The 26467-nt window shown below is 36.6% G+C and overlaps 1 protein-coding gene across 3 annotated transcripts; it reads left to right on the forward strand.

Moving 5' to 3' along the window:
• Positions 1-700: 700 nt before the first annotated feature.
• LOC108996554 (ABC transporter C family member 12-like) lies at positions 701-26089 on the forward strand. Of its 3 annotated transcripts, none has more exons than XM_018972500.2 (28): positions 701-790; positions 1236-1605; positions 1869-2047; positions 2352-2391; positions 3546-3702; positions 4109-4223; positions 4311-4391; positions 4489-4513; positions 5135-5191; positions 11536-11601; positions 12589-12663; positions 12887-12994; positions 14162-14296; positions 15827-15933; positions 16027-16120; positions 16860-17027; positions 17795-17935; positions 18976-19176; positions 19309-19407; positions 19490-19642; positions 20004-20389; positions 21816-21996; positions 22149-22472; positions 22593-23349; positions 23965-24086; positions 24626-24871; positions 25082-25508; positions 25841-26089. In XM_018972500.2, exons 2-28 carry the CDS (start codon positions 1273-1275, stop codon positions 25939-25941), a joined length of 4878 nt encoding a protein of 1625 aa, XP_018828045.2. In that variant the 5' UTR covers positions 701-790; positions 1236-1272; the 3' UTR covers positions 25942-26089. The 3 variants fall into 3 exon arrangements, with proteins under 3 accessions (XP_018828045.2, XP_018828042.2, XP_035544214.1); XM_018972497.2 differs by having other exon boundaries at positions 734-883; positions 1238-1605; XM_035688321.1 differs by having other exon boundaries at positions 736-845; positions 1238-1605.
• The last annotated feature ends 378 nt before the right edge of the window (positions 26090-26467 follow it).

Consider the following 26467-nt stretch of genomic DNA (forward strand, 5'->3'; position numbering starts at 1 on the left):
CGCGACGAAAATATCCGCAATCCGTTAAGGTAGTGACAACGGTTCAGTTCACGGAGGAACAATTTGTGGCCCAGATTTCCCGGTTGCGATAATTTGAAGATTGCATTTTTTCCAACATTTTAATCATTGTTTAGTTCCATATTCTTTCGAAACACCCAACATTTCTATGGGGCTAGCACTCAGTCATAGCTGAGTCAACTTTATTCTGTTCAAAATTAATTAAGGTGCTGCTAGTCAGTCGGCTAGTACTGGCCGTATCTTTAGTTATTAAAAAGAATTAAAAAAATATATATACAATTTTATTAATAATGACTTTCTTAATTATTAAGAATAAATAAATAAAATATTCGAGTAGTAAATAAATTTGAGAAAAAGTATCATTTTCCATTAAATAAAGTTAGATACTTTTTAAACCTCGTGACTCTATCAGGCACTGGCAGTGAAAGTTTCAAAGTTTCAGTATTGTCACGAATGGTATGGCCGACCATGACAAACGAGGCCTTAAGGTGCACGGGGAAGTAGACAAAATCAGTGGGGAGATAGAAATCCTAATCATATTGGGATTATTTTCTGTGTCCTTTTCCTAGTGTGTAGGATGAGTCGTAAGCCATGACGCTGGGCATTACTGCTTATGTTTCATTGTCCCTTTGCGGCTTCTATTGTATTACTCTCCTTTGTCTTATTTGAAACTATATATAACCGAACATGCATGCCACGGCTAACAGAATCTCTTCTTTGTGTTTCATTCTTTCTTGTGCTGAAGCTGCTTAACGTGGCAAAACTCTCTAGGATATAAGTCTCTAATTGTTGTGGATGTTCTTCTGTTCTTGTTGTAATCGTTGTTGGTGCGCTTACTGAACTGCGGTTCTTGTTCTTAACACCGGTTGTCTTTTCTCTTTCTTTACTAAATATTGAAAAATGTGAGGATTTGTAGTAATGGGTTCTGCATGTTTTACTTGGTAGTTGAGGAAACTATAGTTTCTAGTTAACTGAAGTATGTGCTTCCGTTTTTTGTGTACTTTTCCTGTGTCTTCTTTCAGCAATCAAATCGAGAATGAAGATTTTCTTTCACCTTTTCTTTTTTCTATGGTCCATTGCTTGAGAAAGTTTTATTAGTACTTGCAGAATAGAGATGGGTTTGTGTCCCTTCATGTATAGTAGAGTTATTTGATAAAGATTTACTTAAAACTTAGCTCAGTTTTCCTGTTTTAATTAGTATGATTTACTCTTGTTGCAGGAGGTGCTGAATATTTGTGAAATAGGGACCAGATCATGGCTTTTGAGCCATTACTTTGGTACTGTCGGCCGGTGGCAAATGGGGTATGGACCAAAGCAGTAGATAGTGCTTTTAGCTCATACACACCTTGTGCCATTGATACTCTAGTGATCTCCATTTCTCATTTGGTTCTCCTTGGCCTTTGCTCTTACCGAGTATGCCTGATAAAGAATAACTCCAAAGCTAAAAGGTTTCAGTTGAGGTCGAATTACTATAATTATATGTTGGGGTTGTTGGCTGGTTATTGCACTGCTGGGCCTTTATTAAGGTTGGTGATGGGCTTTTCAATCTTTAATCTGGATGGACAGACAGGATTTGCTCCTTTTGAGGTGAGTTTTCATATTTTCTTGGTTTATGATTCTTTCAATCTCGTCAGACATGGCACTTTCAAATCCTAAACGCGAAATGAAATGGGATTCAAATTTGATAGCTGTTAACTTGAATTTGTTGTAAAATGTTTGACGTTTAAATGTCAGTATGATAATTGTTATCTCCAATTCCCGCTGGAGTTAATTGCAATATTACATTACCAAATAACATTCAAGTTGATTCGACTGGAATGTGTGATGTGAATTATTTTGTTCTCTTGCAGGTAATTTCTTTGATCATCGAGGCTGTTGGTTGGTTCTCCATGCTGATAATGATTGGCTTAGAAACTAAAACATACATTCGACAATTTCGGTGGTATGTGCGGTTTGGAGTCATTTATGTTTTGGTAGGCGATGCCGTGCTGCTCAATCTTATTCTTTCTGTGAGCAGTTACTACAATAGGTTAGCTTTTCTCCCATTTATCAAGTGCAATACTTAAGAGAAAATCACTCACAAACACACAAAATACATAAAACGAAAGCATTTTAATTTTTTTTTAGTATATTGTTGGTACGAAGATGATAATTATAGATTTAAAGCCTCTCCAAGAACTTCAGTGGTGTACAGATGGTTTGCAGTGAGCCATGATCAATTAACATGGCAACTGCAGATAGGATACACGTTAGTGGTACTGCTTTCTGGAGTGGAAAACCATTCATTCTTGCAGTACGTCTGTCATACTTATCATTTTATTCTACTCATGCAGATCTGCTTTGTATTTGTACATCAGTACAGTTTGCTGCCAGGTTTGTTCCCTTTTTTTACTTTGTCCCTCCTCTGTAACAGTTATGTGGTCCATCTCCCCTTCTTATATTAGTTTTAATCTGTGCTGTTTTACCCTGTCATAAATGTTGGATGTATAAGCTTTGTATATACATAGGCTCTCTATAAAGCAGTTAACAGTCACTTGCCAAATGCCTTGGAAGGCTTCAGGGACTTCTGCCTTGGTCTAAAGAAATATGCAGTGAGCAGTTATATATCTTAATTGAAATAATTTTGAAATGGATAATATGATAATAAACTAAAATGGGAAACTGTAAAAATATGAACTCTGTAGTAAGGACATCAATGTTGAAGCACTCCTTGTATGCTGCACTTTTGGAAGTGAATTTGTAAATCTGATAGGCCACTTACATGGTCTTGCTGGCTTCTGAAGGGAGGCATTGGACACGTGGTTGTGAGCATCTTTGTTACCATCTATAGCATGGGGCTTGGCGTTCTAGTCTAAGTCTGAGGTCAAGTTGGCTGCATATCTCAACCTTCTTTGAAATTCTTATAAAAGACCACACACCCCAAAAGCTTAAGGTACTAGAAAATTGGCCATGGCATCTCCCAATCCGGTCTAAAAGTCTAGTTTAAAATCATTTTCTCTTAAAAAGCTTAAGCTATAATAAAATTGGTCAATAATGTATATCAAGGATTCAAGCTCATACAGACACTGTCCCCACTCACATGTAGGTTCACCAAATAGCAAAACAAACCTTGAGCCTTGCATTTGGAAAACAGAACAGAAGAATCTAATAAAATGGAGGTTAGAGTTACAAAACGTGAGTGACGGACCTCAAAGAAAAGAAAACATAGTTTTGATACCATGCTCGAAACCATCTATCTCAAAAATTTAAGCCATTAGAAAGTGAACTTACATACACACTAATCCTGACAGCATTCTGGACCCTGGACTAACCCCAATATTATACTCAGTAGGCCATTGCAACTCCTTGTCATGAGCTCAAATAACAATGGCCAAGGTTGGGATTAAGATATGTGGTATCTTTGTGAGTGACACAGTCAGTTTACATTTACACCTACCCTTCTTAGATATTAGAAATCTTGTTTTTTATTTAACTTGTGTTAAAGCATGTTGATACGTCTGAGATTTATTTCTACTATTCTGATTTAGGTTCTATTTGGAATTCTTCTTGTTGTTTATGTCCCAAATCTGGATCCTTATCCGGGTTACGTTCTGATGCAAGCTGAGTCTCTTCATGATGTCGAATACGAAGCACTTCCTGGAGAAGAGAAAATTTGTCCTGAGAGGCATGTCAATATATTGTCAAGTGAGTACTTCCTAAAGTGACCGGTCCTTAATGCCATAAGTTCTCTGATTTTGTAACATTTCATCACTTCATGAATCATTGGCTTATTACTGAATTGGTAGATAAGAATGGTATACACTTTGAAAACAGCACTGTAAGTGTTTGTGAAGGATTTTAGTCTCCAGATTTTCTATATTTTATGAACCCAAAAAGATTCAAGAAGCCCACACCCATTTATAAACCTAGTTGTTGGGTCTTTAAAGCTATCTCGGGTACCCCTAGAGATGTCTTGGGATGGAAGCTAGGATTTCCTCTAAACTTTCATTGCGTGTACCCTGATGGGAGATCAAACCAACAATATTTTTTATGAGTAAGTGCATAATTGTTGTAGGCTTTACCTCCTTACCCTTTAGTTTAATTTCTGTAGGAATATATTTTGGATGGATGACTCCACTCATGCAGCAAGGTTACAGAAAACCCATCATAGAGAGGGATGTTTGGAAGCTAGACACATGGGATCGTACTGAAACACTGATTGAAAAGTTAGCATCATGCTGCCACCTTTTCACGTGCATCATCATGAGTTCATCACAAATTGTGAAATATGTATAGTACTGGTGATTTTGCAGGTTCCAGAGGTGTTGGATTGAAGAATCCCAAAAGCCCAAGCCACGGCTTTTAAGAGCCTTGAACAATAGCCTCGGAGGAAGGTATGACCTACACTTTATAATTTTAATTTTCCTACCCTAAATGGTCATTACACTTAACCTTTCCAACCTATAATTGTATCATAAATGTTTTGTGTAGGTTTTGGCGGGGAGGTTTTTTCAAGGTAGCATGCTCATTCCCCCTTTTTGCCCTCATATGTGTCCTGGATAATTTATGATGGCATTGTTGCCCACCACTCGTCATCTGCCTTACTATATATGTTTCAATTGTATGTCTGTGATCTACTGTGTTTTTGGAAAAAAAAAGTGAAGATAATCTTATTTTCAGCATTCAGAGGACTAACTTATCTGACTTAATCATCTTAACTGGTTATATTCATTATGTACCATATGTGATCTCATAAAGTGAAATGAAAGAATCTTGGTGTGCCATCAATGGGCGCCAATTAGATGTTACCGAATAGGCACTTTTCTGTGCATGCTTTTGCAATGATATACTTCTAAAGTTTTCTTATGAGCAGGTATCTGGCCCTTATATTTTGTATATGAAAATTAGAAATTTACTAAATGAGGACTTTTAAAAAGATGCTTTCGCCTGGATCTTGATGCATGGATATCTGGCTCTTATACTTTTTGTGGGATACGTAAAACTGGAAGTTTACTTTGGAAATTCAGAATAAAGTTATAGTGGGGCCAGAGTTTTGAAGTGTTACATGTGAAAAATAATTTTCACTTCTCTATTTGACTACTCTTTGGGAGCTTATTATTTGTCGATCATGTGATAGATTGGCAATGATCTTTCACAATTCGTGGGGCCAATTCTATTGAATCATCTTTTAGAGGTCAGTCACTTTCTTTCCATGGTTTTATTGATAAGTGATGCAATCTATCTAATTTATTTGCTACCTAAAGGAGTTTCTTTTGTATTAATTTCATTAATTTTTATATAAAAAAGCTGTGTTTTTCAATGCTTGAAGTAAAGAATAATGTTCCGTGTTTATTTGATCTAATTGAAGACCTCATAAATCTAATAATTTGACAAGATTATGGCATCAATTTGTGATCCATTAGTTTCATAATGAGGATAGAAATCTTCCTGATGTCGTTAAAAATATGGAAGCTGGAAGTAGAATGGAAATTACTTTTATCCCAAGAAAATTAAGTCAAGATTTTAGTATTAAATGGACCGGTGTGTGGTTTTAAATGGTTGTTAGAAAGGTGGTCTACAACAAGTGCAGGCCACACAATGGAAGAAAATGATAAATTACGGTCTTACAAGTGTGGAAGAAGTAGGCTATAATATTCTGGCCTGACAAGAGCCATATATCTGGAGAATTATTAAGTTATTGTGTAAGCATATAGTCGGAGATTAGTTGGTAATTAAATAAGAATCTATCAGATAACTAGTAGCTAAAGAAAATGGAAGAAAGAATACAAAATAGAGGAACCATGGAGATGAAAATCATCTCTTTGTTCAAAGATGTAAAGGTTTCAGTAGTGGCTGTTGAGGGATTTGAGTCATATCATTATAAGAAGCTAAAGGATATTGGACAGTATCTATTGTAATCACAAGAACTGCCAAGTGTTATAACTCGTATACATCGCTATGTTATTTTATATTACACGTATGTACAAATGTGTGCGTGAGTGCACATTTTCCCTCTAGGGTGCATCTTTGTCACCCTAATGCTTATATTGTCTCTCTTTTCCCTTTGAGTTTGATTCCCTTTATGTTATACTATTGAAAGAAATGGATATTCACGTTTACCATAATGGTGATTGAGCAAACCGAGGGGGCAAAGTAATGCTTAGCATACCACATGGTGGTAAAATGAAAGCGGGCTTCGTATGCCGCAAAAAAGTACAAAAGACTATGAGTATAATTGTTGGATGATGCTGACATAATTACAGTCATTACATCTTCTAGGTCCCCTAACTGGGTGACTTATGCTACCAATTGCCAAATCATTTTCTCATTCGCTGACCATTCTAAGACTTCAGATAGGTACTGTTGTTTTCACTCCAATTACCTGTTTGAATTAGTGACTTCAAAATATGCTAAAAGTTGTCAGACGTGTTAAGAACAGTAGGAATTGAAAAATCATGAGGATTCCATCTTGAACATGTTGGAAATTAGTTTGTGATCTGAGAAGGTAGATTCTAGTTAGGAGAACCCCATCATGAGGCATATTCAGAGAGTGTACCTCTGATATAAAGAACTTATATCACTTTACCCCGTTAGTCACTTTACCACTAGAGATGGGTCTGGTTGATGTGCATAAGTCTGGAGATGGGTTCGAAGTCATGAAAATTTCTGAAAATGTGGTGGCATCCATTGGTGAACCTAATTTAGCATGTGGATCGGAACTGGCCTTATTAGCTCCTGGTAGTTCTGGGGAGGAGGGGGCTGTTCTGACTCCTCCATGTACACTGCCTCCCAGCTCTAAATTTGGGAGTTGTCCATCAAATTGGGTTTTTAAGAAGGTAGAGGAGATCCAAGATGTTATTGGGATTTCTTTTGGAGGGTATGAAGAACAATTTAAGGCTCTTCTCGTAGCTCTTGAAGCTAGTCATTCAAAATCAGCCACAAAGCAAGATAGGGAACTTAGAAGGCTAATTTGCTCCATTAATTATGATGTAAAGGAAGGGATTGTTGGAAGGGATAGATCGAAAGGGAGGGGTAACACTTTGTTTTTATGAAGCCTAAGATTTTATCATGGAAGGGTGATGTGGTATGTTTCCAAGAAACGAAGTTGCAATTCATTGATAGAAGAATGGTGCGAAGTTTGTGGGGGTGCTTGCACGTGGGTTGGATTTATTTGGCTTCTTTGGGAGCCTCAGGTGGAGTCTTACTAATGTGGGATAAAAGAGTGGTTGAGGCGATTGAGGAGTGTATTGGAGATTACTCGGTTGCGACTTTATTTAAAAATGTGGATGATGGATGGGAATGGGCATTTGCAGGTTCCTATGGTCCTAACGTAGATAGGGATAGGAGAAGGCTGTGGGAGGAGTTGGCAGGTCTAAACTCCTTATGGGACGTGCCATGGTGTATGGGGGGTGATTAAAACATTACTCGCTTTCCTAGTGAACGTTCAGGGCATTATAGAAATTCTGTGGCCATGGAGGATTTCTCCTAGTTCATTTTTGAATTGGACCTCATGGATCTTCCCCAAGTAGGGGGCGAGTACACTTGGTCAAACGGACGAGCTTGGTCGAGATTGGATAGATTTCTTGTTTCTCCTTCGTGGGAAGCACATTATCCGGAAGTAAGTCAGAAACGGTTAGCTCGAGTCAGCTTAGCCATTTTCCTATCATTTTAGATTGTGGGGGTATTAACAGGGGTCGTCGGTACTTTAAGTTTGAAAATATGTGGCTAACAGCGAACGGGTTTGTAGAGATGGTGAGTGCTTGGTGGTCATCATATCAATTTAATGGTACTCCAAGTTTCATTCTTGCAGGCAAGTTGATGGCTTTGAAACAGGATCTAAAGAAGTGGAACTTGGAAGTATTTGGTCACATTGACAATCAGAAGTCTACACTATTGGAGGAATTGCAGGAGTTAGAGGGTAAATAATTATTGGGGGATACTTCGGAGGAGGTGTTATTGAGGAAAGGCACGGTTATGGCAAACTTGGAGAGAGTTCTGTTTTCAGAGGAGATTTCATGGTGTCAAAAATCCAGGACACTTTGGTTGAAAGAAGGAGATAGGTGCACAAAGTTCTTTCACAAAGTGTCTAACTCACATCGGCGTAACAATGCTATTGAGTCGCTCCAATTCGGCTCTCAGGTGTTGTCTTCTTCTCCGGAGCTATAAAACCATATTGTGCATTACTATGAGACGCTTCTCACAGAATCGGATTATTGGAGGCCGAAGCTTGACACATTGCCCTTTGGGGCAATTGACTCACAATGTAAGTGTCTTGAAGAGACCTTTTGTTGAAGAAGAAATTTACAAGGTCATTTCTGGTATGGCTAAGGATAAAGCACCGGGTCCGGATGGTTTCTCAATGGGGTTTATTCAAACTTGTTGGGACATAGTCAAAGGTGATGTTTTGCAGGTTTTTAATGAATTTCACTCTTGTCAAAAGTTTGAAAAATTCCTTAATGCGACCTTCATTGCTCTCATTCCTAAGAAACAAGAGGCTTCAACTATTGAGGACTTTCGTCCAATAAGTCTCATTAGTAGCATTTATATGATCATTTCATAAGTTCTTGCCAACCGGCTTAGTACGGTGCTAGAATCCATTATTTCCAAGTCTCAAAACGCATTTATTCGAGGGAGACAAATTCTTGATTCGGTACTCATTGCAAATGAATGTTTGGATCACAGACTACGGGAGGGAGGTTCAGGTGTTCTTTGCAAGCTTGACATGGAAAAGGCATGTAATCATGTGAATTGAGAATTCCTCTTATATCTACTTAAGAGGTGTGGCTTTGGGGATAGGTGGATTTCAAGGATGAGGCACTGTATTTCAACCGCCCGGTTCTCAGTTATAGTTAACGGCACACCTACTGGTTTTTTTGATAGTTCACGGGGATTGCGGCAGGGAGATCCTCTCTCTCCCCTTTTATTTGTTATAGTTATGGAGGCTTTAAGCATGATGGTGTAGGCTGCTGTTGGGGGAGGATACTTATTTGGTTTTCAGGTGGGTAATGGCTCTAGTGGCTCTGTTATTATCTCACATCTTCTTTTCGCAGATGACACTTTAGTCTTCTGTGAAGCGGATAATAGCCAGATCCAAACTTTGCGAGCACTGTTACTTTGCTTTGAAGCAGTGTCAGGGCTTAAGGTGAACCTTGGCAAGTCTGAGATGGTTCCTGTGGGTGCGGTTTCTAATATCCATAGTTTAGCAAGCCTTCTGGATTGTAAGGTGTCTTCTTTCCCAATGAAATATTTGGGGCTTCTGCTGGGTGCAACTTTCAAGAATAGAGCTATATGGGACGGAGTGGTGGAGAAGGTAAAGAAAAGGTTGGCTAGTTGGAAAAGGGTGTATTTATCAAAAGGGGGCCGCCTCACTCTTATTAAGAGTACTCTCACTAACCTCTCCACATATTTTTTATCTTTGTTTCCTATGCCTGCAGGGGTGATGAACAGAATGGAAAAACTCTTTAGGGCATTTTTATGGGGAGGCTTGGGGGAGGAAAAGAAACTTTATCTAGTTAGATGGAGAAGAGTTTGTGCCTCAGTTGTGAATGGGGGGTTGGGAGTATATAACTTGAGAACTTTTAATAGAGCTCTTTTGGGGAAATGGCTTTGGAGATATCACTTAGAGGGGGGATCATTGTGGAAGGAAATTATTGACGCTAGATATGGTGTCGCTGGGGATGGTTGGTGTTCCAACGAAGTGAGAGGGGGCTATGGTATGGGTTTATGGAAGTTTATAAGGAAAGGGTGGCCATGCTTTGCAAATCACAGACGCTTTGTAGTTGGTGAGGGCAATCGAATCAGTTTCTGGCGGGACGTGTGGTGTGGAGATCGAGCATTGGAAAGGGCTTTTCTAGGCCTATATCGTATTGCAGTTTACAGGGAGGTTTCAGTGGCGGATGTGCGGCTACTTTCTCATGGCTCGCACCAATGGAATATTATTTTCATTAGAAGTTTTTATGATTGGGAATTACCTATTGTTTCAAACTTTTTCAGCCTACTATATTCCATGGGGACTCCTATAGCACAGTGAGATAAATTGAAGTGGAGGTCTAATAATCACAAGATATGTACAGTGTAGGCGTATTATAACATCTTGACATCACAAGAGCATACTCCATTCCCTTGGAAGAAGATTTGGCGGTCCCGTGTGCCTTCTAAAGTAGCTTTTTTTGTTTGGACTGCCGCTCTTGGGAAGATATTGACTACGGACAACTTGAGGAAGAGAGGATGTGTAGTAATGGATTGGTGTTACATGTGTAAAAAGAATGGAGAATCTGTGGACCATCTTTTACTACATTGTGAGGTAACAAGGGTGTTGTGGGATGAGATCTTTCAAAGGGTTGATGTTGCTTGGGTTATGCCTATGAGGGTGGTGGATTTGTTGGGTTGTTGGAGAAAGTTGCAAGGCTGTCATCAAGTGGCAGCGCTATGGAAGATGATTCCGTCGTGCATCATGTGGTGCATTTGGACGGAAAGGAATGCGTGTTGCTTTGAAGACAAGGAACGCACAATGGCCGAGATGAAGAATTTTTTGTTACGCACTTTAATGTGCTGGTTTTCTGCTATTGTATTGCACGGGGACGATGTTCATGATTTTTTGTCTTAATTTATCGCTCTTAGAATGTATTTAGGTGTTCTTCTGTATACTCCCTGTGTACATAGGCTATGCCCCTTTCATTCATATATATAATATTGATCTCTTACTTATTAAAAAAAAAATATAAAGAACTTATTTACACAGCTCAATCCCTAGCATAAAGGACTTTTTTCATGATTTTTTGGTTTCTATATTGTAATCATGAAGAGAAATAAGTAATTAAAAGTGGTGTATGATTATTAAAATTGGACTAAAGTTAGGGATTTCAAATGTTTCCAATGAAATATATCCAACATGTTTTTTCTTTATCCAAATAAGAGCCTGGACTCGTTGCTTGAACAGATACTTCTATTCATAAACTGTAGCATATGCTGGGCAGAATTTTGTTAAATTCCAACAAGAGAAAGTAGAAAATAAAAATTTTGACGCTTCTTGGATATTTTCGTAGTTGATAATCACATCAAATTGTAAGGGGGATCATAGCTTTACTTTCAGCCTTTAACAATATCTGTTTGGCTGGATTTTATAAATATTCGATTGTGACCAGGCAAATTTTGTGGACTATATCAATTTATGGTTTTATGATGCCAATGAGGTCAACAATGACAAACTACCACATAGTTTAAGTAAAACTAAAAAATTGTAATAGTCCTGGAACTCAGTTGATATTTTGAGTTAATAAATTTTGATTCTCTAATTAACCCTTTGGACACTGAGTCCATTGATTCCTGACATTTACCTGCTGTGATGATGAGAGATTTTTGGGTGCTCAGGCTAATTCATATCCATGCATAAAATTTAATCAGTTAGCTCAGTTTGAAACGATTTTACAATGTTTAATTCTGTTACAGTTTAAGCCACAAAATGAACCTACTTTTTGAGGTTCCTGTGGCTTGCCTTTGGACCATCAAACTTGATAACTGTCTTGTTACTGCCTGCAGTCAATGCAACGAGGCGATCCAGCTTGGATTGGTTACATATATGCCTTCTCAATTTTCATCGGGGTGGTACGAATTCTACCTCATATTATCTTACATATCATGTTTCTTGACACAAATACTTTAAATTTTGCTCTTCTAACACTAGATTTTTGGTGGACAGTTGTGGCTGATCATCCTTGTCATCAAAAGGGGCAATATATGTTTAAGTGAAAGGCATCATGAATGATAATTTATTATGTAAAGGATATTTTCAACACATCAAGAATGTTATTGGATTTACATTTTAAGATAGTTTCTTTCAAGTTGAGTTTATGATTTTTCTAAAATTCATTGGGTCGTTACAAATGGTGTCGAAGTCTATCTTAGCTAGAAGTGTGAGACTTGAACCATGCTAAGTCTTGAACCTTACCACAGTAAAATGGTCTGACAAGGAAGTCAAGCATATGAGTGTGGACGATTGCAAACCCACTTCTTTGAAAGGGTGGTGAATGTGATCCCACATTACCTGAGAGGGAGAAGTTTTTGGCATTAAAAATAGTTCCAAGGAAGTTCTAATTGTAACCTTGATTAGGTCTTCTGGAGTGTATAAGCCTAGATGTATTGTGAACTTTCCTTAGGTCATTACAAGAAGATAGTTGCGAAGGTACAGGAGTCACAGGGGTTTAACGACATCTTTCATTGGAGACTTCTCTAGTAAATCAATAGCATGGATATACTCCATTCATGTTATGATGATCAAGTAAACTACTTTTCTTGATATGGTAGATATCGTTTAATAATTTTAGCAAATTTTGTTTCTTAATGGTTTGTTAAAGTCTTTGTTACCCATTGAATTAAGTATTTATTATACATTGACTTTTGTCCTTGCATTCATTATGTTATTGGCTGGTGAGAAGAGACCACATTTTAAAATATTTACTGTCAAATAGCAATGAAAAGCTCTTCTTGTTTCTTTCTGAGAAAAGATAGGAGTTGATGACTTTGTGAGCATTATTTTTAATTGATTACATCTATATTTGAAGAAGATTGACTGGTTGATTCATTTTATTTCAGTCACTAGGTGTGCTCTGCGAATCTCAGTATTTTCAGAATGTTATGCGTGTTGGTTTTCGGCTGAGGTCAACTTTGGTAAATCCTTTATATCCTAACGATTTTTAGATATATATTAGTGCATCACTTTTAGCTACAACTTCCTCTTTGACAGAATGAATAGGAAACTTTTAGAGTAAATTACATTTCACATGGTCAGTTGCAATGTTTCTCCTAAACTTTAAATTTGAGCAAATGATATGAACAACATGGGATGGCAAAAATCACCTGAAATTTTAAGTGTGACTGTTCCTGATTAAAGGTGGCTGCTGTATTCCGCAAATCTTTAAGAGTAACCCATGAGAGTCGCAAGAAGTTCTCATCTGGAAAGATAACCAATATGATGACAACTGATGCCAATGCACTTCAGGTATTCTCTAAATTAAGTGAATATGATTATATGAAGGCTGAATAAATTTCCCATTAATTTGATAACCTTTAAATATCCTGCATTTTGATATTACTTGATGCCTTCGACTTCTGTTTAGAAAACTAATGACGTATTTTGTCATAACGCGAATATTGAAAATTTAGTAAATAAAAAAATAATTGAAAATACCTAGTTAAGCTATAGATTTTGTAGAATACAATATCTGTTATACTTGGCAAAGTGCCTTCAAAGAGCTTACCCAAAAAAATACGCCTTGAAAGAAAAATTCTTGCAAATAAATTTTTTGGAGCAAAGGAAATATTTTATTGTGCGCACTTCAAAAGTTTTGGTCACAATGCTTCAAACTCAAACATATTAGGTCGGTGCTCCTCAACTTTTAATATAGTAGCATGCACAAGTTCTTGAAATTATCAATTAAGAATGCAATCAATGTTGATGAAGAGCTCAAATAACATCATCAAGTATGCTGGTTTTCCGTTCATTGGCTCCATTTTTGTTGAATTGTGATACAGGTCATATTCCATCATCTTGATGCCACTTTTCCCCCATGTTTGTTTGTAATCATTTTATAGGATACATATTGTAATGCAGTGAAGCAAGTACATGATACAAGAACATAATGTGATTGAGATATAATAGACCTTAGAGACATCATTAACAGAAAATCTTATCGGTATGCTGCTTGTGATCAGTCATGCATCAGGTATGATATCAAATGAGGAAAAGAGACAAGTAGCCTAGAAATTTTAAAGTCATATTTGTAAAAGAAGATTGTAATAATGACATTCTTTTGGCTTCTTGGAGCAACGGGAACTGAATCCGAGAGTTTTAATTATGTTCTTATAAGGATAAATGATCTAAAGTGGCAGCTAATGATAAGATTCTATCCGGCAAAGAATTTTTTAAGCCTGTAGTCATTGATAGTGCATATCAGTGCAAAAACATACAAGAAAAAGTAATGAGTGTGAAAATCAAAAATAAAAAAAATTATGGCTGTTATGTTGGATTTGATCTACTAAAGTATATGGATCTCAGTAATTTAGTGAAGTATACTGCAATATCGAATCAAGACATCATCGCATAATTTTGTTTTGGGGAATGTGAGCATGACTCAATCACCATTAATATACTCTTTACATTGTTCAGCAAATATGTCAACAACTCCATGGATTGTGGTCAGCTCCATTTCGAATCATCATAGCTATGGTCCTTCTTTATCAGCAACTAGGTGTTGCTTCACTTCTTGGATCACTAATGCTCGTTTTCATGGTCCCAATACAGGTAAGAGATTTTTTTCCTATCCTCCTTTGAAAAATGGTTGATTACTTGGATCTTTACCAGTTTGCTATATCCTGTTGATATTTTTTTCCTTGAGTGTTCTTTATAGCAATTATTGGGTAAATATGTTTTAGTTTTATTGCATATTCCATATTCTGACTGAATCTACACCTACCAATGGCTGGTTTCTTAGTTCATACAACAACTGTTGTGCTTTCTGCATCAGTTGACCACTGCACTACATCTTACTACATCAGAGGTCTTATCTAGTTACATGCAGTACTGTCACAAAGTTTGGGTTTCATATTGACAACTAGTTGTAGACTTGTGCGATGTGCAGTGATAAATAAATTTACTAAAATGAAAAATAATATATGTAAATAAGTTAGCATACCTTGAACTATGTCAGTGATAGCACCTTCATATGTAAAATCTTAAGAAGATTGTCAATGATAGCACCTTAATCTCTAAAATTTGGTTGAGCACCTTCATCTCCTCTCCCCTACTTCTCTTTGTTTCTATGTCAGTGATGAGAAACCTCACAAACTTTGCTTGAGTGGAGAGAGTGACCAAGATTTTTTATATAGTGTGCCAAAGTACCTTGATCATCAAGAGTACTAACTTATAGGCTTTCTGACTTCATTTTATATTCAATACCCTTTATTGAATCCTTAAATTACAAAACCAAAAGGCTTGGATTGAGAAAAAAAAAAAGCGTGTTGGGAAAACTAAAAGACTCTACTAACTTTAAATGAAAATTACTAACTTAAGCAGATATATTATTTTTCATTTAATAATTTAAATTTTAGTTACGTATAATATATAATTTTTTTAATGACATATATAATGGGTGAGTGGATGATGGAGTTAAACTGGAACAAAGTTCATCACTTCAAAAATTATGTATTATGGTACATGATATGATTAATGAGTTAAGTTACTTTTAAACGTAGTATGACACTTGGATTTATCGTATTCATTTTTGACACTATTTTCTTAACTTTGACAAGAAGAGAGTGTCCCAAATCTAAAGTCATATTTTGGCGGCTTTGTGATGGATTATTGTTATGGTCATATCTCCTTTATACACTGTAGATAATGCTGGTAGATTGTGATGGCTTATTCCTAGTTTGTCCTAAGCTAGTTACATCAATGGTTCTCTTCCTAACATTGTAATTTCTTCTCCATGCAATGTGTGGGGCCTGTATTTGGTTCATTGCTATTGAGGGGGCTGGCTCTGAGAGGGGTTTTAGTTAATATTAATGAGCTTGGTTTGTACAAAAAGTAATCATAATGGTCACATCAAGTTGTTTCAGATTTGTATCAATTTCAGTTTGTTGTTGCTCTTTCATGTTTCTAACATTATTATGGATTATATAATATAACAATGGAACTTCAGTCTGTTTGCTTTTCATACTCAAACTTTAATGAGTATCTGTTATCAGATATTTCAATACTATTTTTCCTCACTGAGTATTCTGTCAGCGGTGGAACTAATTAGCCCATGTTTCATGAATGACCTTGTGAGAACAGACCTGTGTGCTTAGCAAAATGCGGAAACTAACCAAGGAAGGACTACAGTGGACTGACAAGAGAGTGGGCCTCATGAATGAGATTTTGGCAGCTATGGACACTGTGAAGTATGGTTAACTCCGAGAACATTTGCAATAAACTTTTTTTTTTTAGTTTTGCATGCTTGACAGCACGTGTTTTATTACTATATGCTCTTTCAGATGTTATGCATGGGAGACAAGCTTCCAATCTAGAGTTCAAAGAATTAGGGATGATGAGCTGTCGTGGTTCCGCAAAGCCCAATTACTATCTGCTGTATAGCTCAAAAACATAATCTTGGAAGTTTTCATTTTAGTGCATATCTATCTCAAGAATTTCAAAATCATGACGATACTACTAGCTGCTATTTGAAGTTCCAGTCACCTTTTATGTTGTATTTAAATCAACTGTTTGAAGTTCTTTTGTGATCAAATTTGAGTGACTGCATACTTTGATATGAGTGAGTAGGGATAGGTATGAGTGCTGGAGGGGACCTTGCATATTTATCCGGCTACTATATATACTTCAACAGCTTGTGGTAGCACAGTGGCCAGCAATAAATGGCAGCTCTGAGCCCATACTAGATTGAGATTAGAAAATACTGAAATTGGTTGTTATGATTTCAATGTCATTTTTTTTCTAGACCTTCGCCCTTAGTGCCACTTGATAGATTGTGTATGCAAAATTAAAAATAAGGTACTTGGAAGATATATCTTGTTTTTGAGCACTGCATTTTTATTATTATTATTATTATTATTATTATTATTATAGAAAATGGAACGATCTCTATGTTATCACGATCTGATTCTCCCTGATGCTTCATATATATGCTGATCTAGATTTTTAGCGTCAATTTTATTCATAATAGACTTATCATGACTAAATTCATGACCCACGATATATATAGAACCAGAAATATGGGGATTTGAGACCAGCAAAGACATATGCATCACCATAAGAATATCTCATTCTTAGCTTTATTGTTATTTCTGACTTGCTAATGGTTTCTTTGCAGTTCAACAGTTTTATACTGAACAGCATCCCAGTTGTTGTAACAGTGACCTCTTTTGGGTTGTTCACTTTGCTTGGTGGGCATTTGACCCCAGCACGGGCATTTACCTCACTTTCTCTGTTTTCAGTATTGCGGTTTCCTTTGAACATGCTTCCTAACTTATTAAGTCAGGTCTGTATGTACTTTTAAGTTTGTGTATATTTCCTGTATTTTGTTTAAACCATCGTCTAGAATGGGTATATTACCTAGTTATTATTTTTTTCGGTGAGTATTAAACTACCCTTGCATCCTGTTCCAAGGTTAGTGTCTATACTCGGTGGCCCAAATATGGATATGTGTTGAAAGAATGGAATTAGATCAGTCTTTTACAAGATCTCAGGAATGTTTGGTAAAAATTGTCAAATTTGGGGACAATGTCCTGAGAAAGTAGTCTAGATGAATGAAGTTGAGAAGTGTATCTGATGTTTGTTCCTATAATACCTTAAAAGGAATGTAACTAATAGTAATTTATTAGAAATACGGGATTCATGCAATCCCACCCCAAATAGTTGGGAAGCCTTTGTGGAACTGGAGAAACATCATACAAATTTAGTGGCTTTAGTTCTTAAATACGTTATTATGCACTTGCGAAAAAGAAATAATTTATATATTTTGTGTCTTAGATTAATCATGGGATTAAGGGGGGATATTTTGTGAAAGTGTCTGCTTCTATTATATGAATGGTTCACCCAGGGGATTCAGCCATTCAAATGTATGCGTCAAATTTATTGGTCATGTTAACCTTCCCTGTTTTGATGCGAGTTTTAACTTGTTTCCTTAAATTATTTGCCTTGATACAGAGTGCGGGCAAAAGTGGCATTGTTTAGGTGGCCAACATATCAGCAGTAATTCTTTTGATAATTAATTCACAAAATGATATAGTTATTTTGGGTTTACAGGTTGTAAATGCTAACGTATCATTGCAACGCTTGGAGGAATTGTTTTTAGCTGAGGAGCGAGTTCTAATACCAAATCCACCTCTTGAACCAGTTCTTCCTGCTATCTCTATTAAGGATGGGTACTTTTCGTGGGATTCAAAGGTAAAACTTTTATTAGATGATTTTAATGAAATATATCATACTTCTACTAATGTGGACATTTTCTTGGGTTAATTAGATGAAAACTTTTAAGGGTTAATTCATTTGGGCCAAGTCTAAATCAACTTTTAGAGACGGAAAAGGCATGATGTGGGTGGTAGACACTTTAGTTTTAGGAGACTTCAGCCTTAAGGTGCTTGGTGAGAATATTATGCTCCTTCAGTTATGGGCCCTATTTAGAATCTAAGGTTACAAAAAAAAATTTAAAACTATTGAAGTTGTTTGATATAATGTAGACAATTATATATTATTCCATCTTTTGTACCCTTAATGCTGGTGTCAAGAACTCAGCTCCCCCAACAGTGGGTTGTTCCTCACTTTAGATGACTACGAGGTAAGCCAAGGATTTCATCACAAATAAAGACACAAGAAGAGACATGAATGTCTCTTTTTTGGAGGTCAAGAAATGTTTTACCCTGATTGAAAACACAGAAGGTCACTTGATGATGAGCAGCACTGATTGATTTGATTGTTGGGCACGTGTGTGTGGAATATTAGACATTCTAAACAGGGTGGAAGTGTTTGTGAGGCCTCAACCCTTCCCCAGAAGGAAAGGACATCCTTTCCTGAGCAAGTGTACTGCTCGTAGGACCTAAATACTTTCATATACATTAACCAACATTTTTCTCCCAAGCAAAATATGACACTTTCAAGATAAATTCTAGGTCAAAATGAAAAATTACTTGAATCTTTAAGTCTTTACCTTTGTCACTGGGCTTGACCCACATATGAACTTGAAATCCAAGACAGAACCAAAGATGGAGGCATAAAAACTAGTCAAAATACATGAGTTAAGACCCTGCACTTGATAGGCGCTCTGGACCAAGAATACACATGATACTGAGCAACATTTTGACACTGAAGGCGAAGTTTTCACCCCTATCCATTAGATCTTGTTTTTAAGATGATGTTATTGACTCTGTTGATTCTCAAATGCTCTTGTTTTTGGTTTGAATTAGCATTAACATTCCAGTTCTATCCAGGCAGATAAGCCCACATTATCAAATATCAATTTGGACATAGCAGTTGGCAGTTTAGTTGCAGTTGTTGGTGGTACCGGAGAAGGCAAGACATCAATAATATCGGCAATGCTTGGGGAGCTACCTTCTGTGGGAGATTCAAGCATCGTAATCAGAGGAACTGTTGCCTATGTACCTCAAGTTTCATGGATTTTCAATGCGACTGTGAGTGCAGCTTACTTGTCTTCTCATTGACACTACATCACCTATTTCTGTACTCCTCTTAAACTTCTGTTTTATACTCTGGATTAATATCTCATGACCATGAATGTCCTGACTTAAATGCATTTTTTACAGCTACGTGAGAATATATTATTTGGCTCAGAATTTGAACCCGGACGGTACTGGAAATCTATTGACGTGACGGCATTACAGCATGATCTCGACTTACTTCCTGTTGAGTAAATTTTCCAATTTATGAAATGAAATATTTGTACTAAATTTATCATTCTAACATATTTTAACATATTTTTCTCAGGGCTATGATTACACAGAAATTGGTGAAAGAGGAGTGAACCTCAGTGGTGGGCAAAAGCAGAGAGTTTCCATGGCTAGGGCTGTATATTCTAATTCAGATGTATACATATTCGATGATCCATTAAGTGCTCTTGATGCACATGTTGCTCGACAGGTATTATATATTGTCGAGTGGTATGAGATCGCTTCATTTTTAAGGGATGGCTTGAGATCACTAAATATTTTGCTTAGTAGTATGAAATTAGGTTTAATTACATTCTATCACTAGAATAGGAAATGGCTTTTTAGTATAATTCTGTTCAGGTAAACCATTAAATCTGAAAGGTATATAAAGTTCTGCAATTCCAGGAGGAAATCCAACTTTTCAAGTTTCTTACAACTGTGAAAAAAAAAAATATATCGTTTTGCAGTTAAAAGACTAAACAGACGATAGTAGGACTTTTTGTAGTGAATCAATATTTAAAAACTAGTTGTTGAGATCATTTTGAATTAATTTAATCCTTAGTCATCTCCAGGTTTTTAATAGCTGTGTAAAGGAAGAGCTGCAGGGGAAAACCCGGGTTCTTGTCACCAACCAGCTACATTTTCTCCCCCAGGTGGATAGGATTATTTTGGTGTCTGAAGGCATGGTCAAAGAGGATGGAACCTTTGAGGAGTTGTCGAAAAATGGAGTTCTATTCCAGAAACTAATGGAGAATGCTGGAGAAATGGAAGAACAAGAGGCGGAAAAGGAAGATGGAATAAAATACGATCAGAAAAGCTCTAAACCAGCTTCCAGTGGACTAGAGAATGATCTTAAAAAAGATACAAGCTGTAATAAGAAAGGTAAAGGACAGAAATCTGTGCTTATCAAACAAGAAGAAAGAGAAACGGGTGTTGTCAGCTGGGGCATTTTGATGAGGTAAAATACATACTTTAACACCTTCAAAATAATCTTTGATCAGCTATTCTGATGGATATTTCTGATACGGACAAAACTCAGTACAAAACTAGTGTTAAATCCCTTTTTCTACTCCTTTCTGAATTATAACCTCTACAGTAAATCAAATAATGTTCCAATATGTCTCTGAAGCCTTTATAGTCTACTCTGGAACCTTGGATGCAGCTGAATACTGAAAATGCGACATTTCATCCTAGGTAGAACATGCTCTTCTTGAAAGGAGCTGTATCAGTATTGAACCCATGCAGAGCCCAGCATGAGTGTCAAACCAAAAGACATAATGTTTCATATATTACCCACAAATCTATATGCTGATTCTGAAGTTTTCCTGAATTAGTGGACCAGAAATGGACAAAATCAAAGATATGCTATGCTCCTGAATTAATGAACCTATCCACCTGTATTTACCATCCCAAGAACAACAATTAAAACTCCTCTTTAATCTAATTTGAAATAATTTACAGAAGAGTTGTGGGAGTGTGAACATAAACACGCTCGCTCTCTAGCATGTGGAAACACGTACCTGACCAACTCAAGAAAATGTTAAAACTTAAAATTATAAAGTACTTATGTTAGCTCCACAGATACATGGCTTACAAGTGGAGTGTATGGGTCAAATAAGCAAGGCGGCAATGGGTTTTAAAAGAATTAAGGAGACGAGAAATAGAAAGACTATCTGGATCATTGTATGCAACTTAGTAGCAAGTGTCTGCTGATTCTTGGATTTTAATTCTCTTTAATCGTTCCAAACTCAATTCCAATAATCTTGTATGCCCCCTTTTTGTTATCAAAGCAAAACAAGGTATCCTGCACAAGTCATTTCTTATGATTTAGGTCAATTATCATCAGAAAACATATATCTAAACAAATTGAAGTAGAAAATTTTTAAAGAAAAATTAAGGATTTAAAATTCCTTCATCAGCAGTAGCTATGCTGGAAAAGCATGACCCCTAATTTTTCACTGATTCCTCTTAGTGAGAAGAATGGTAGAAAATAGAAAAGAATTCGTGTGGTCAACCCCAAAGAAGTTGGAGTATGGGTTTGTTCAGTTGCTATGAGGTTGGACGTCCACTTCATTTAATGAATTATTTTTTGGATGACCAATAACTAGAAAATCGTGAACAAGAGCCTTTCTGCTGTGCCTCATAATAGAGAAGAATGTGAAAATTTATTTGTTTGGCCAATCCAATGTAGTCGTGTAACTTGTGTTATGGGTTTCTAGGTGTAAAAGGGCCATGGGAGTACTTTTCCTTGATATGGCCACTCTAATGAGCCTCTTTCCCCAAGTTGACTATTTTATGTAAATTAATCTATCATTTAATGTTTTTTGTTTTTTTGTCAATCGGTTTATTATAACTTGATAGGTTTACATTGCTCCAATCTGCAGGTACAAAAATGCACTAGGAGGCCTATGGGTAGTTATGATTCTCTTCATCTGCTATATATTAACAGAAGTTCTTCGTGTTTTAAGTAGCACATGGTTAAGTGTTTGGACCAATCAAAGCACTTCCGAGAGTTACAAACCTGGCTATTACATTCTTATTTATGCCCTTCTTTCATTTGGCCAGGTGCGTCTTAAATAAGTAAATGGAAACTGTTGATCTTCTCCCTTTCCATCCGTTTTAGAATTTAGAGTGACATAAATTCTAAAACAGATGAAGAAGATTAATCTGTAATTGTAATAAAGTTTAAAGGCTTGCTCACCCGTTGATGGATTCAGGTAGCTGTGACACTTGGAAACTCTTTTTGGCTGATCATTTCAAGTCTTCGTGCTGCTAAAAGATTGCATGATTCTATGCTACATTCTGTTCTTAGAGCTCCAATGATATTCTTCCACACTAATCCAATTGGACGGATAATCAATAGGTTTGCAAAGGATCTGGGTGATATAGATCGCAATGTTGCCAATTTTGTGAATATGTTTCTGGGCCAAGTATGGCAGCTTCTTTCAACTTTTGTTCTGATTGGCACCGTAAGCACGATATCCCTGTGGTCCATAATGCCGCTTCTGATCTTGTTTTATGCAGCATATCTGTACTATCAGGTAGGCTCAACATTTTAGTATTTTGATTGTTTTCTGCTGTTTTGCCTGTCTGACATAGTCTCGCTTTCTATAATGAGTTCTTATTCCACACGTTTTGTGAATGTGTATGTGTTGTTACAGAGCACATCCCGTGAAGTGAAACGCTTGGATTCCATTACCAGATCCCCTGTTTATGCACAATTTGGAGAAGCATTAAATGGTTTGTCAACCATTCGTGCATATAAAGCATATGACAGGATGGCCAACATTAATGGGAAGTCAATGGATAATAATATCAGATTCACTCTTGCAAATATTAGTTCAAATCGTTGGCTCACCATAAGGTTGGAAACATTAGGAGGCATCATGATTTGGTTGATAGCAACCTTTGCTGTCTTACAGAATGCAAGAGAGGAAAACCAGGTGGCTTTTGCTTCTGTGATGGGTCTACTTCTCAGTTATACATTAAATATAACAAATCTATTGAGTGGCGTTCTGAGACAAGCAAGTAGAGCTGAAAATAGCTTAAATTCTGTTGAGCGTGTTGGCACATATATTGATTTGCCTTCTGAAGCCCCAACTATCATTGAGACCAACCGTCCCCCACCTGGTTGGCCTTCATCAGGATTGATTAAATTTGAGGATGTTTTCATGCGCTACAGGCCTGAACTTCCTCCAGTCTTACATGGATTGTCCTTTACAGTTCCTCCAAGTGAAAAGCTAGGAATAGTTGGAAGAACAGGTGCAGGGAAATCTAGCATGATTAATGCACTATTTCGGATTGTAGAAATGGAAAGAGGGAGAATCTTGATTGATGGCTGTGACATTGCTAAGTTTGGACTAACAGATTTGCGGAAAGTTCTTGGAATCATTCCACAATCACCGGTTCTATTCTCAGGTATGCTTAATTAGATAGCCCTATGTTGCTTTTTTGACAATGACATGATTTTATTTCCTCATCTTGTGGTTATTTTTTTTCCAACACGGGAAATATTTTTCAATCTTTGACTTTGTAATTGTGGTAAGTTGATGCCTCTTTGGTCTTCAATTATAAGATGGCTTTCCTTCTGGTTTTTCCTTATTATAATATGCATTTCAGAAACTTTTTTTGCACCAATTGAATGCTTGTTTGTATGGTGCAATACGTTATTGCACTCCTAACCACTCCCGAAGAAAGGCAGCTTGTCCTTGTGTGTGTTCGTCAATGTGTCTCTAGGATTGCTTGTTTTCCTTCTTATTGTTATGAGTATCGCTCTTTAAACTTGTATCATTATGTTTGTGTGTGTGTGCTGATTTGTATCCTTAATGGATTATTAAAAAAACCAGTCTTGTGTTTTATCATTCTGTCTGCCCCATTTTGGAAGCAGCCAAACCATATTACACTAGTTAACCTGAACTAGGCAGCAAATTTTTTTAGATGACATTGTATGCCTAATTTTAGTTTGAATATGTTATTTCAAAATTTGGAATATTGAAATGCATCATTAATGGCCATTGTATTTTTTTTTTCAAGGAACCGTGCGATTAAATCTTGATCCTTTCAGTGAGCACAGTGATGCTGACCTTTGGGAGGCTTTAGAAAGGGCACATCTAAAGGATGTTATCAGGAGGAATTCTTTAGGTCTTGATGCTGAGGTATAAGACTGATCATCCCTAGTTAATTAGGATGCAGGTCATAGATTGTTCTCCATGTTAATATATTCTTATTCACTTTCAACGGTAGGATATTATGATTATCCGACGGTGATTGCCAATTCATGTTCATACGGGTTAGGTCATTTTAATAAAGATTTCAATATGGTAAGGGTACATCAAAAGGATGTTATCAGGAGGAATTCTTTCAGTCTTGATGCTGAGGTATAAGACTGATCATCCATAGTTAATTAGGATGCAGGTCATAGGTTGTTCTCCATGTTAATATATTCTTATTCACTTTCGATGGTAGGATATTATGATTATCCAACGGTGATTGCCAATCCATGTTCAAATGGGTTAGGTCATTTTAATAAAGATTTCAATATGGTTAAAAAACATGTATTTTTCTTCTTTCCATGCGCTGGGAAAAAGAAAATCTGGGCACTTAACAAACAACTTCATTTTGCAAAAGATAAAAAATAAATGTCCAGAGAATATATGACAAATGCTAACAGAAAGCACTCTCGAGTTGTGTGAAGGTCTCAGAGGGAGGAGAAAACTTCAGCGTTGGACAAAGGCAGCTGCTAAGTCTTGCTAGAGCATTGTTGCGAAGATCAAGAATTCTAGTTCTTGATGAAGCAACTGCAGCTGTTGATGTTAGAACTGATGCACTTATTCAGAAAACCATTCGTGAAGAATTCAAATCCTGCACAATGCTCATTATTGCTCACAGGCTAAATACTATCATCGACTCCGACCGAATTCTTCTTCTTGATGCTGGTCAGGTATCATGCAATTCCTACAGAAATTATCTTTCCTACTTGACGGGAATATTTGGGTTTGTAGAAGAATGCTAACCCTGCAACTTAATAGGATCCATTAAACGACATTGAGCAGCCAAATCCAAGAATCATCCAAAAAAAATTGCAAGCTGACATGAATTCTGATCTTTGAATTATTTCCAATCAGTTAAGACCCTGAAACATTTATTTCAGGTTTTAGAATATGATACACCAGAGGACCTTCTATTGAATGATGGAAGCGCATTCTCCAGGATGGTCCAAAGTACAGGCCCTGCAAATGCACAGTATTTACGTAGCTTAGTACTGGGAACTGGTAAAGAAGACAAGTCCAGCAGTGAAGAAAGCAAGCAACTAGATGGCCAGAGGAGACGGCTGGCCTCTTCCCGCTGGGCTGCTGCTGCTCAGTTTGCCTTAGCTGCCAGCCTCACTTCTGCATGGGACGATCTTCAGAGGTCAAACTTTGAAGACATCAACAACATACTCATGCAAACAAAGGATGCAGTTATAACACTGGAGGGAGTTTTGGCGGGGAGGCATGACAGTAACATAGATGAGACGTTAAATATGTACCATGTTTCCGCAGATAGATGGTGGTCTTCTCTCTACAAAGTTATCGAAGGTACAGCTATCATACTTCCTCAGCATGCACATATTCCCTGGCGACTTTATGTAAATATTAGAAGTAACAACTCATTCATGCACATACTCTTCAGACTTTCAAATTGTTTGTTTTAATCTTTAGCTTCTATTTTCAATGATAAGGAAGATCAACTTCTTTCTAATCATCTTAACGAATAGAATTTTCCTATTTATGAAGAATATACTATCAAATTCAACAAGCCATATCCGTGTCATTCTCTGTCTATAGGAACTATGAAGAGGTTGCAGTTGAAGAATAAAAATGTTTGCATCAGCTTTTCATCATCTGATGCTAGTAGCCTTTTGTGGCAGGTCTCGCTGTGATGAGCAGGTTAGCCAACAACAGGCATCAACAATTAGGATGTGATTTTGAAGACGGACCTTCTTTAGATTGGGACCATGTTGAAGCGTAGGACCAATGTCAATTCCTTACTTACAATGTCTTGATGCTTGAAAAAACAGGAATCAGTAACGTAAAAGCTCCAACTTATAATCATTTATGTAAAATAAAACAGCTGGTTCTGCTTTTTGTTATGGAAAAGGATAGCATGTCCTTCATTTTGTTTCCTCGTTCTAATCACTCGTGTATTTATTTATTTATTATTTTTTTTTTTTTTACTTAATGATTAAGAAAGTAATTATTAGTGTATTGATATATTTTTTTTATTTTTTAAAAATATGTAAATATGTTTAAAAAGTATGAAAATAAAAAATAAAAAAGTGGGATTTACGCTAGGGGCACGCTTTGGGTGGCACCCTAGCAGTACCCTTTTTGTTATGAGAAATACTTTTTGTCTCGAAAATGTATCCCGAATTTGTGTAACGAATGACTTTTTTTTTTTTTTTTTACTTAGTGATTAAGGAAGTGTTTTTTAATAATATTATAAATTTTTTTTAAAATATTTATAATGATTAAAAAAATACATAAAAAAAAAGAAA

Source organism: Juglans regia, chromosome 3, assembly GCF_001411555.2.
Source record: "Juglans regia cultivar Chandler chromosome 3, Walnut 2.0, whole genome shotgun sequence".
NCBI lineage: Eukaryota > Viridiplantae > Streptophyta > Magnoliopsida > Fagales > Juglandaceae > Juglans > Juglans regia.